Source organism: Struthio camelus, chromosome Z (assembly GCF_040807025.1).
Source record: "Struthio camelus isolate bStrCam1 chromosome Z, bStrCam1.hap1, whole genome shotgun sequence".
Classification (NCBI taxonomy): Eukaryota; Metazoa; Chordata; class Aves; order Struthioniformes; family Struthionidae; genus Struthio; species Struthio camelus.
Window position 1 is genome coordinate 85804616 of NC_090982.1, and position 12975 is coordinate 85817590.

Genomic DNA, 12975 nt, shown 5'->3' on the forward strand with positions numbered 1-12975 from the left:
TGGCGCCCACGGCAGGGCCACTCAACCCCCACCACGTGCTCATCAGCCAAACCACCTAATCCGCTTCCAGATCTACCCAAATCGGGTTTCCTTCCCTTTTCCTAAAGCCGCCCTTCCGCGAGAAAGTCGCAAGGCCAAGGCACGAAGACTGGGTCTACCGCTGGCCTCCAGCGGGAGACGGAGACAGGAGGAGGCACTTTTCCGCAAGGCGCCCGTGATCCCCACTTAGCTATCGACGAGGGAGCTTTTCCCCGCAGAGAGAAGCGACATACTCCCAACGCACCCTGACAATGTCTCCTTAAAGCCCTGTTCAAACACACTCTTCCTCTAACTAAAATATCCAAAAAAAAAAAAAAAGAGAGAGAGAGAGAGAGAGAGAGAAAAGGCTAGCTTTGGAGAATTGCTGCAAACTGCGTTTATTTTCCTTTCTTGCCTGGGTCTCTCCAGTCGGGAATTTTCAGAGCTGCACTTCTGTGCGTGGAGCGGAGATGCCAGTAAATCAGAGCAAATTCAAAACAAATGCTCTTTCATGTGGAGGCATTCGGCTTTGTTTCATGGCCTGGGTAGCTAACCGTATCCCTCCATGAGTCAACTCTCCTATCAGCTCCTCATTAAACTAAATGGCTACAATTACATTTGCGGAGGAAAAAAAAGAGCGGTTAATGATCGTAAAAGGCTCCGTTTCCAGGCCTTTTTCTTTTTTTTTTTTTTTGGTGGGGAGGGGGAACTTTGATAACCGAGGCCCCCTCCCCCCCAAAAAATAAAAATTAAATTAAAAAATTGCAGTCGAAGAGGGGAAACATGCTTTCTTCTGGGGGCTGGGGAGGAGGCTTTATTAATGCAACCTTTCCCCCCCCGCCCCCCCTGCCGCCGTGGAGCACCCCGGCCCATTTTTGATGTGCCGGGAGATTAGGCGACCCTGCCGAGGCCCCGAGGACGGACGGCGTTCCCAGGCGAGCGCTGTGATTTCCTGCCGCCCGCCCCGTCGCGCCTCCCCTCCAGGAGCAGCCCAGACAGACGAGATGTTATCGATAGCCCGGACCTTGCAGAAAGCCCCCTTTTTCAAAGCTAGTACTTCCTCCGCTTATTTCAATGCGGTATCCTGCAGATCTCGGCTCTCTCCTCCCCTCCGAAAAGGGAGCAAAAAGGGAGAGGAGGGGGGAAAAAAAACAAAACAAAACAAACTAACAACATCCTTATTGTGTTGTTTTGCTCTATCCCTTTCTTCCTCCCGCTTCCCTGAAGCTATAGGCACCAAAGCAAAGAAAAACCCAACACCCTCCCAAAACACACTTTTTAAAAAAAAAAAAAAAACAACCCAGCAACAAGTCACTCTGTTCCCTTTCCCCCTCTGTTTGATTAATTCTCATTAGGGCCTTTGAGCAAACAATATGCTCCCCTCTCGAATAACAGCCAGGGTATATATTACACTGCAAGAAAAACAAACGAGGCTCACTTAAAGACAGCCCCGCCGAGCGCAATTCCTGGAGAGAGAGCGGAGGGCGCAGGCGGGCGCACAGACCTAGTTCCGAAATCCCAGGCGCGGGACGCTCCGCGAGCCGTAAATCAGCGAGACGCCCCGCGGCAGGGAAGCGCCTTCGCGCGTGCAGGTAACGTGGTTGCAAACATTTAAGCCATCACACATAAACGTTTCCGGCGCGGGAACGACGCCCAGAGCCCAGCTCCGCGGAGCCGGGGAGAGGAGAGCTGCCCTCAGAGGTGCCAGGGATGGGACATCTTGGAAAAGCCAAATCTGCTGCTCCCGTTGAAGCCCGCAGAGCGGTGGGGAAAGCACCCTCCAAAAACCCGTAATGTCACCTGCAGGCTGGGGCGACAAACGGGAAAACGAGGGAAACGCAACACTTGCTCCCAAGCTGCGGTCACGTTTTCTCCCTGGGCACCACCAGCCTCACCGATGGGACCGATGGAGCAGATGCCTACGCAGGGTGCTCGTTCATCAACGTGGGGTGCACGCACACCAACGCGGGGTGTACATGCGCTGCTTCCCCCAACGCACAGCCCACCAATGGGTCTGTAGCTGCCCCGTGGACGGGGACCCATTCATTGCCTTCCTCCCGCCTCCATGGAGTCCCACGGGCAAGGAGAAGACATGATGCAAGGTGCAGGTACCAGGCCCACCTAGCACTGCCGGCCTGCCGGTAACGCTTGTCACAAATCAGAGCGCAACACAACAACTGGGAGTGGGTAAACCTCACAACGTGTGCCCCCAAGATGTCAGACGCAAGTTACCCTTCCGAAAAAACACAACCCACGACGAGCGTCCAGATACTGCGCTGGCAGTCCCAGAAACACGGCGGCAGTTCCACCTCCGCCGACCAGGCAAAGACACTCAATCCTCCCGCGAGGGTACAACCGTACCTGCTCCAACGGTCTCTACCTTCTAGCGAATAAATTGCCAGCATCATTTAGCCTTCCCCAGCACACCTCTTTCGGCCTCGCTCCAAAAACTGATGGAGCGTAAGGCTGGAATCCAAAGGAAATATGGACTTGGGAGGACGCAGAGCTTAGCCCGGGATTGTCAACACATCTCCTCCAAGAGAGGTACTCAGCTGCTACCGAAAAGAAACCCAACTCTCCCTTTGAGCATGCCTTTCTCAACGACTCGCATCCTTGATACTCCCCAGCATGGCTTTTTGTTTCATTTGGGCCCCCCCCCGCCCCGGTCAATGGGAATGGCAGGGACACAGGCGGAGAGGGGCCGGCCCGAGAAACGCACCCGACGGTAAGGTCAACAAGAGAGGTCTTACCTGAAAGCCCCCCAGGGGCTAGACAATTAGTTCCCCCTGTTTCAGTGGAGGAAGGCACAGAGTCTGGACAATCTGCTGCGGCAGAGGGAAAGAACAAGAAATAAGTATATATTTGTTTCGTAGCACGCCATAAACAACGCCAAGAGCAGCACACACATTCCAAAGCGTTGAACAGGAAGCTATTACTAATTGTCTGCACAGACACGGTAGTTCATCAAGATGCGTCCACCCTAACTCATCGCCTCCACCAAGGCTCCGCGCTGCACTTAATCACCAGCCAATGATGATTATAGACTGGCAAAAATTACAGACGGGTTGCCATCTTTCTGTCCAAGTCACCAGCTAATGAAATCCAGCCCGTCGTCTTTACGATTTAACTGACTGAGCTCCCCAAATGCCTAAATTGTTGCTTTCTGTGTTGGATTTAGTCAACACTTGCGCTCACCCAAGTGCAAACCGAAAGGGAAACGGCTTAATTACTCTTCTTTTTGCTGCAGAAGGTCTAATGTTAAGAGCGCTCCCCTCATCAATTTTGTCACCGCTGGTTCCCCGTGGATCTCATACGCCACCGATCACCTCCTGCGAGCACAGCGTGCACCTATGAGGCCTGGCCAGTACAACACCTACTCCTCCACACACTACTGAAGGTATAAGAAAAGGTAAGATCGGATGGTTTTGGTCACTACCCCAGAAGACACAAGCTCAAGGAAACACCACAACTGAGCGGAGCTGAAGTCACAGAAAGAGATCCATAAAGTTCACGCAACCTTCAGGGCCTCGCCAGACCGTTGGTGAGTTTTGGTTTGATCAGTTTTGGGCTCCCTACTGACATCATTTTGCTCAATGTTGTATCTCAAAGCAAGGGCCACCACTCAGAGGGCAGAGGCCTGATAAGTCATCTTTCCAGAATTCATCCCTGAAATCCCAGTGAAAAAAAAAATGCGCGTGTGTATAACCTCATTTTATCAGAGTGAAGTATAACCCCTAACAGGAATATACAGTTTAACAGGATATACTTAATCAAACTGAAAACAATGGGGGAGACAGGAAATGGACTTTCTTGTGAAATACTGTATATTACACACTCGCTAAATGCCTGGTAGTGTTTTCTGGGTTCCAGAGAAATATGCTTTTGCTTTTTTTAACCCTTTCCACTTTTTAATCCAGGTAATTCCCCTATACCCTTCTCCTGAGGTGACTCCAACCGCTTTGGGTAGAGATGCTGTCTAAACACAGGCTGGACTGTCCTACACACGGTGCCCCATGCTGGGCTCCAATCTGCCCCCATCAGACATGGCGAGCTCCCCTACGAGTCCCTGCGATCCCCAGGGGATAAAGGACATGATTTGCCCTTTCCATGTCGTCTTACTCTGGAGGTCATATATAATCAGGTCCTCTCTTAGCACTCTGAACACTCTTACAGAAGACTAGGATCTAATTCACAGGATGGCAGGAGTGAATCCTATCAGTATGTCCGCTTTGGACTTAAAATACGTAACCCTAACGATGAGGCTTACAGCAATCCTGCTCCAGTCAAACTCCAAAGACAAGTGCTGTTTGGAGATTTTCCACTGAGGCTAAAATCAAGGATGGATTTAGAGGCTCCCGAAACACCTGGGCCGCTCCCTGATCTGCACTGACAGTCAATGAAGAACCAATGTACTTCATTATCATTGACTTCTCTTGACTGCTACCAGCTCCCTTCCCATGTCCCGTTATCCAACAGCCAGTTCCCTTCATCAATTCATCACAAAAATCACTCTAAAGTAGAGTACCAGAAGTCTCCTTACAGGACGCAGCGCTGACATAGCCTTCACCCTGGAACAAGGGTGACGATCATGTACGGAATAGGCAGAAAAGCATGGACCTCCCGAGCGCACAGCACTAGCCACTAAATGTGGCTAGTTTTATCCTTGCACAATTGATATCACCCACAGATTAGCCAAGTGCTCTCACTGATATAGGGTACTCTGGCTCACTTTGTGTTTGGCACTGGGGAGGTCACAGTCTCAAAGGTTCACGCAAGTCTACGGCATGCTAATCTCTTCCCAAAATTCTCCTACCACAATATAAAACCACCGTGGAGACATACACTTATTCCCGGTGGCTACTGGCCCAATCTTGCAAGGTGCCGAATATTTCCTGGAAGCTGCCAAACCTTCAACTCCCATGAAAATCAACACCATGTGAGGGCACGTGACTCTGCAGCTAACTCTCTGTAGGCTTCCTGCACTCTGATATTCAGGCACCACCTCGATCAGCCACCCAGGACAGCATGTGCACCACAGGCTTGGGCACGTCGCCCCACTGGGGTCACTCCAGTGTGACACGCGAAACCTCCTCTTTCACTGGAGGCATCCCCTCTGGTCAGCAACACTGAAGATGCTTTCTGGAGCAGTGTCCAGACAGAGCCACCACCAGCTCGGCAGCACAGGCTAGAGCTGGGCTGGGGCAAGAACACATAGGACAAGGGGCCCTAGCAGAGGCTGCGGGTGCACCATGGGTGCAGCCGCTTCCGGGCTCTGTACCAGCTGGACAAAATATCTGCTTTAATACTGGCATCTGAGGGCATCGCTGTCCTCCTTGCTTCCAACACAGCCACACGTGGTAGCCCCTGCAAAGATGTCAGGCTTGCTGAGCCCATGGACACCCTTCCAGGAGCTCAGCTTCACCCCCCATTGGGCTCAGCAGCGCGGATCAGCCCCACAGGCTTGCAGAGGGGGGACCGGTCCCTTGCACGTTACTGCCGCTGATCCCTGGAAATGCCCCGGATAAGAAACAGTGAAAGTCACTGCGTACAACTTCTCCTTGAAGAACACATCTGAGCAAGCTGGCCCAGACCTACAGCCTTCCCACAGGTAACGTGGCTCTCCAAGGGCAGATCTTTCTGCTCTCCGGAAAGCGTACAAACATCAAATCCATCAACGCACAAACGTACACGGCATTCAGGTGACTGTGGCAGACCCTCTGGCTCCCTGTCTGTCCCGGCTTTCCTTAAGCAACTGACATAACCTGTCTGAACCTCCACCACCTCCAAAAAAGCGTTTGTGGTAATCCCCACCTAACACACTGGCAACCACTGCTGGAGCCTGGGCACGCGCGGCCATGCCCGCCTATCTGTCTATACGAAGCACTTACAAGACTTAGCACTAGGCGCCTAAATATTTTTATTACCACTATCATGCTTCATGGAAAAGCGCTGTGTCAAGTTTCCCGTTAGATGCACCGTTCCCTGCTACCTTTGCAGATGGGAGTTTTTCCAAGTTGCCCAACTATAAATGGAGGGACCGTTCCTAACCAGCGTCCCAGAAGCGTGCTTGCAGCCCGCGATGGCTCCTTTTAATCGCCCATGAAACAGGCTTCACGCTTTCCCACCATAAGTTACTGCTCCTCTGTCAATTAACCAGCCCAAGGCAAGCAATAGTCATCCTAAAGCTTGGAAATGTGGGAACCGGAGACCCTAGCACGGCTCTGCCTGCTGCAAACGACGGCCGTGATACCCAGGCATTAAATTTGCTCCCCTTCCCTCCACAATAGCCCTGATTAAGGAGGAAATGCGCATGCACGCAAAAATCAGGGGCTGCAAAAGCCACCTGCAGCGACAGACTTACAGGCTCCTCTCGCGTCTGTCACTGCTCCGCGCGCCCTGTTATTCAGTGCTCAGCCACCAAACGGGTTTTTCTTTCAAAAAGGGGGAAAAAAAAAAAAAAAGGGAACTTTTTGGTGAGTAACCCAGTTGTTTCTGCGTTTCCGATTGGCAGCATTAATCACTTCCTATTGGCTGATACAAGTAACTTTTCCTTTCGAAATGGCACATTCATGCTCTGCGGCTTTTCTGTTTACACACATTTTGCTACCTTATGTCAACACTTGTTAATGAATAAATATATCACTCGACTAACTGAAAAGGAGGTCCTGGCAAAGGCAGATTGGATGTTTTAAACCCCGCTAACAGATTTATCCTACCATCTTTACAGGAAACCAAAGGCAATCGTTTACCCTCCTTTCCTTGAGCTTCCCGCGGGCACGGACCCCCCGAAACCCTTTGCGGATTGGCCAGCGTCATTAGGTAAAAGCAAAGGAAAGAAAGGAAGAAATCTCAGCCTCTGAAGATTTTCTGGGAGCGCTCCCTTGCCCAGCGGGGAAACAGCCGAAGCGATGAGTCTTGCCCCCAAAACAAACCTCTTCGCAACCCTCAGCCCATGTTACGGAACAACCTTTCTCAACCCAAACAGCCCGCGAGCGCAAGCAACGCTCGCCAGGGATGTTGAACATAACACCGATATCCCCTCGCTAATTAATGACCCTTTATCTCGTGTTTTTTCAAAATATTTCATGCTTTGCAACCCAAGCGTTTGCAAAACAGCTTTGCCGGGTTTCCACGCAGCATCACGAAACCTCTTCGAGTCACCGAGAGTTTACAGCGGGGTAAAAACGAGAGCGCTAGGGAGGCCGGCCTTGCTTTCTGCAAGGTGTCAAGTACCACCACATCCTCGGCAGGCCAGTACCCAGCAGGACGGGACCCCGCACCCCAGGTATCTAAAGCGGCCTCACTTTTTGTCTTCCTTTCGTTCTTTTTTTTTCCAGGGCAACCTCAAAACGAGAAGACAAACTCCACCAAAGCGGTCCCTCGGGACCTGCCCGGGCTCCGGAGGCAGCCGGTCCCGGGAAACTCAACACCAGTAATTTTAGGGAAACTGCTCTTTTGGCAAAGCAGGACCCAATAGCTTTCAAAAACAGTCCTATTTTTGACTCCCTTTCGACTGGCAGACACAACCGAGCTACAACCCATCCTGGAGCTACAACCCATCCTCGCGATCCATTAATCCTGGGGGTGAAGCGGGGGGGGGGGGGGGGGGGGGAGGAGGCGGCTTGGCGGAGCGCTGCCCCTCCCCGCCTTCATCCCCGTTTCCGATTTTCGCCAACTCTTCCCTCTTTCCGCAATGCCAGCCCTATTTATCTAACACGGGGCGAGCCCGCTGCCAGCCAAGAGTTTATGCAGACGACCGCAAAACAGCTGGTGCCAGCCTCAAATGGGCTTCTCCCCTGGCATCCTGACACTCAATTACAAGCAACAGGCATGCAGAGCTGGGTTTTTTTTAAAAAAAAAAAAAAAAGGGGGGGGGGGGATGCTTTTCTATCCCCGTCCCTAATTTTCCCAACCTGGCACGGCAGGATTAGACTCACTTAAAACACAAGATTTCTCCGAACCACGTTTGTCAAGTCTCATTTGGCTCCTTAGCCATTAAAAAAGTTACTTTCCCAAGCGACTCTGCTGCACCGGTTTCCTAAGCTAAATTCCTTAAAATTCACAGGCAGGCTGAGGAGCGAGCATTTACAGCCTCGGAGTATAACCCACGCCGGCCGAAGCTGGTCACCAGAAAGCACCAGCCACATCCCCGGACTTGCAATTTCTGTTCGCAGCCACCCCGGCTTCTCGAGCGACCGGGCTGCACACGCGAGCGGCCAAGGCCTAGGCTGCCATTGCAAATCCCTCCTAGCGTTTCCTGCCCTCGTTTCTAAAAATCCGAGTTTGTGCAGAGGATTTCTTAAAAACGAACCACACGTTAATTCTTCCGGGGGTATCGGGGGGGCACAGGCAGCCCAAAAGCGAAACGCACCAGCGTAACAAAGGCAGGCCACATCTCCCCTGAGAAAGGGGGCTGCTTTCCCTTTTTATCTGAAGACAGCAGGCTGCAATTTTAAAAAGGTCTACTCACCGGTTGGTTTGAGAAAATCCATCGGATATCTGGAGTAGGGTGGAGGGGGAGACTCTGGAATCAGAAAAGTACAGAGAAAATAAAGGCAGAGCCATGAGAAAGAAGGAGGAAAAAAAAAAAAAAAAAGAAAAGATAGGAACTTATGATAACAGTGGCATTCTTTTAGCCAAACTGTTTGTCTTAGCTCTGGGGGTTGGAGGCAGGGCAGCGAGGCGGTGATTGCCTTGATATTTAGCTGTCAGATAAACAAAAGGGGCCGTCTGGCGCCAGTCTCCCTGCTATCTGCCGCTCGGGCTGTCTGCGCGGGGCCTCCTTGGCTCGCCGGAGCCGCGGCCGCGCCGGGGCCGCCCGCCCGCGCCAGGCGGCCCCTAATCCCCCCGGCCCCGCGCCGCCCTCCCTCTCCCCCTCCCTCCCTCCTCCCCCCCCCCCGCTCTCCCCCGGCCCCGGAAAAATAAAATCACATAAAATAAGAAAATGACGTGAAATGAAATGAAAGTGGTCTCAAATAAAGAAAACGACAACGGGATAAACAAAACGGCATCAGATAACAGAATGACATGAAATAAAGACAACAAACGCAACAAAATAAATAAATACAATAAAATAAATAAAATAAGTGAAATAAATACAATAAAATAAATAAATGAAATAAATACAATAAAGTAAATAAAATAAATAAAATACGGCACCAACTTTTTTTTTTTTTTTGGCATGCGGGCTGGGAAAAGTTGCGGGGAAAGGCGCCCCCCCCCCCCCCCCCCCCGCCGGCGCCGCCGCTCCGCGCGCGTACCTAGCTCGCAGAGCCGGCTGAGGTGGTGCGGGTTGCAGCAGACGAGCTCGGGGTGCGCCTTGCCATAGGACTCGCAGCCGCAGAGGCGCTTGACTTCGGCGCAGTGGCGCAGGTCGGGCCAGCGGAACACCTTGCAGAGCAGCAGCGGCAGCGGGTACCAGTGCGCGCCCAGGCGCGCGTCGGCCGCCTTGGCGGGCAGCAGCAGGCAGGGCGTGCGCGCCCCGCCGCGCGACTCCACGGCGCGCAGCAGCCCCTCCAGCTGCCGCTCCTTGAGCCGCTTGAGCACGGCGTGGGTCAGCGCCTTCAGTTCCGCCTCCGCGCCCGCCGCCGCCGCCGCCGCCGCCCGCCCGCCGCGGCTCGCCTTGCCCGGGCAGCACCCGCGCCCCGCTCCGCACACATGCGCCCGGGCCTCGGCCGCCGCCGCGCCGCCGCCGGGCTCGCCCGCCTCCTCCTCGCCGCCGGGAGCGCGGCTCCGCCAGAGCCGCCGGACGAGCACCGACCGTTTGGTCCTGAACATGCGGGACGAGAGGAAGGGCCCCCGGCTACAAAACGGGCATGCCGTCCGCCACTCATGAAGGAGCCGGGAGCCGAGGCGCGGCGGCGGCGGGGGGCAGCGGCAGGCGGCGGGGCCGAGGCGGGCTGTGGCATGCGCCAGTCTCCGCGCTGGGGGGCTGCGGGGGGCCCGCCGCCTGCTGCGGGGGGCGGGGGGCGGCCGCGCCGGCCCGCGCCTCTGCCCGCTGCGGGGGGGGGGGGGAAGGAAGGGAGGGGGGGAGGTTGGGGGGAGGGGAAGGAAAAATAAAAAAATAATAATAATTAAAAAAAAAATTAGTTGAGATGGGGAGCCGATGCTCCGCGCTAAAAAAAAAAAAATTGTTTTTTTTTTTCTTTTAAAAAGCCTCTACAGCGCGGGTCTGCCGCACATCGCGCTGGGGGAAGCGGGCTGAGCTGCCCCTGCGCGGCCGCGCAGCGCGGCTACAGCCCGCGGGCCCGGCGGCCGCCAGAGACCCTCGGCCTCGGCGGGGCCGCAGCTCCCATCAACCCGCCGGGCTCCGGGAGGGGGGGCGCAGGGGGGCAGCGGGGCTGAGGCGGCGCGGGGTAGAATTATTAAAAAAAAAAAAAACCCAAAAAAAACAAAAAAAAGCCAAAACGATGTATATCAAAAAAACAAAAAAACACCAACCCTAAGATGTGGACGCTGGAAGCAATTTAAGCATCTGTCGCAAAAGAGAAGAACAAGCGCATCCAGAGTGTTGTATCCCTTTTTAAAGCGCAGGTCGTCCTGATGTGGGGTTTGGGTGTTTTCCTCCTTCTTCCCGAAGATTTTAATCCACGCGCACACACGCGCGCGCGCGCGCGCGCACGCCAAATCTTGATCCGGCTGCTACGAAAAGAAAGAAAGAAAAAAAAAAAAATTTCCCCAGTGAGGCCGTGTCCCTCCTTCCCGAGCAGCGTGCTCCCTGCGGGGGAGAGCCGGGCGCCGCGGCGCTGCCCGCCCCCCGCGCCGCTCCGCGCCGCTCCGCGCCGGGGCGCGGGCACGGCGGGGCCGCTGTCACCCCTCTCCCGGGGCCGCCGCCTCCTCTCCCGGCCGCAGCTCCGCGCCGGTGCTTACATGGGCGCGGGGGCACCCGCCGGCGACCCTCTCCGTGCTGCCGGGGCGTCTGGGCTTTTTTTTTTTTTTTTCCTCCTCTCTCCTCCTTCCTTCCTTCCTTCCCCTCCTCCTCCTCCTCCTTCTTCTTTTTTCTTTTTTTTCTTCTTCCTTTTTTTTTTTTTCTTCCCTCCGCTCGATGCAAACAGGCGCCCCCCCCGCACCAGCGCCTCCGTCTTCCCTGGCTGCGGGGAGCCCCGGCGGCGCGGAGCCGGGCGCGGCGGTGGAGGCGGCGGCGGCGGAGGCGGCGGCGGCGGCGGCGCGGAGCCGGCAGCGGCGGTGCCTGCGCGCTCGGCCGCGCCCGCCGCCCGCCTCCCGCTCCCCCCGCGGCGGCTCGCAGTGCGCAGCGGCGCGGCCCCGGCGCGGCCCGGCCCGGCCCCGGCCCCGTCACGTGGGCGTCTAGACACCGTGTCGCTCCGGGAAAAAAAAAAAAAAAAAAAAGAATTATATATTTATATATATATATATTTATCTCTAACCGCCTTGCGCAAGCGGCGGCTCGGGTTGCCGGGATGCGCGGGCAGCACCCGGGGGTGCTCCAGCTCTTCCCTCCTCCACTCCCACCCCGGGCGTGCTGCGCGGGTGCGGAGCGGCTCGGACACCCCTCGGCAGCTGCTCTGCCCTCTCAACCTCCCCCCCGCGGGGGGCAGAGGGAGCCCCAAAAGCATGGGGGTGCCCGAGGCGCTGCAGCCCGCTGTAAATACTGGAGTGAAATAGTAAAACCGAGCCAGGCTAAAACAAAACACAAAAAAGGATTGTGGGCATCGAAAGAGGGCATGGCGTGAGAAGCAATAATGCTAATAATACTTTGCGCTTTTACAGCACCTGTTGCCAGAGGAAGGGAAAGTATTTCCATGGTAGGTAAGTATATCCCAGTTCTTACAAAATGAGGAGCAGGAATTAAGAGTCCGGAGTTCTTCTCCTATTGTTGTCACTACCACTAGCGATAATAATTTCTGGCACCAAGAGTACTTCACAGACTCCCCCATTTTAATTCCGCCTGCCAGAACCTGCACAGGACGGGGAAACTGAGACACCAAGAGGCTGTGCAGCTCACACAAGCCTACCGCGGTCTGCGGGAGAGCTGGGGACTCAAACCGGGCTCGGTAGTGCCAGGGTCTGTACGGCGGCAGAAGTCCCCTAGGGTCCCCATCCTTACCCAGCTGAGTAGCTCCCTTCCCATATAATAAGTGCCGGCAGGACAAGTTGCTTAAGGTCGCGCAGTAAAGTCAGTGACCGCGTGGGAAATGGAGCCCAAGACTCTTAACTCATGGCTGCTCTAAGCGAATCCAATTCTAAACCGTTTGCGCTGAACTAAACAAGACAGCAGACGTAAAACACAGGGGACGCAACGCTTATTATTCCAGCGCAGTTCGGAGCTGTACACGCTGCACACACAAGGTGTATTCCCGGGACTGCCTTTCTCGGATGCCTCCCTTCGGTGCACACAGCAGAGACAGGGTTAGCGCCCAGTCTTGCAAATATCCGCGTGAGAAGGCCCGTGAGACGGGCCTGGAACCTTTATTTGCACAATCTGGATCTAAATTAGTTAGAAGGGGGATCGATTTGGGGGAAAGCTTAATGAAACTCTGCCAGCCCAGGCACAAAATCTGCACAAAGTCACAGAAGGGAAAGAGCATTACTTGCTGGCACCTAAGAGAAGAATTTAGTAAGGCTGGCTACTAAACAGGAGCCTGAGGCAGGTGACGGGCTCCTAATTTCATCCCTAAATTGGCTTTCAAATCAATTAGTAGGCACAAGCGTAAGCTGCCTGCTAAGCGGCCCATCATATTCTGCAGCTTGCCATGATGCAATTGCGTGGTAACCAACACGGCAGCACCTGGACCTTGAGGAGACGAAGGGTGATGTCCAGGCACAACAGACAGGGTAGCACCCGAGTTTGGGGATGTTTTGGGTAGTTTGGGGTGTAATTTATGCCGAGGTAAAAGAATAAAGCCTTAGAAGCTCGAAAAAGGGAGAATTGATAGCGTCCTTAATTTAACATCTTGTTCGCAAGCCTGCAGAGTGACCCAGCTCATTGAGACCGATTTC

The 12975-nt window shown here is 54.4% G+C and overlaps 1 protein-coding gene across 2 annotated transcripts in view; it reads right to left on the reverse strand.

Moving 5' to 3' along the window:
- SMAD7 (SMAD family member 7) overlaps window positions 1-9946 on the reverse strand; it is a 30626-nt gene extending 20680 nt beyond the window's left edge. The window contains exons 1-3 of one of the 2 annotated variants that reach the window (XM_068928219.1): window positions 9279-9946; window positions 8489-8542; window positions 2769-2843 (exon numbers count right to left, since the gene is read on the reverse strand). In XM_068928219.1, coding sequence (XP_068784320.1) covers window positions 2769-2843; window positions 8489-8542; window positions 9279-9795 — 646 coding nt within the window. In that variant the 5' untranslated portion in view covers window positions 9796-9946. The remainder of the gene's footprint in view (window positions 1-2768; window positions 2844-8488; window positions 8543-9278) is intronic. The other variant, XM_068928218.1, reaches the window with a different exon arrangement.
- Window positions 9947-12975: the final 3029 nt, after the last annotated feature.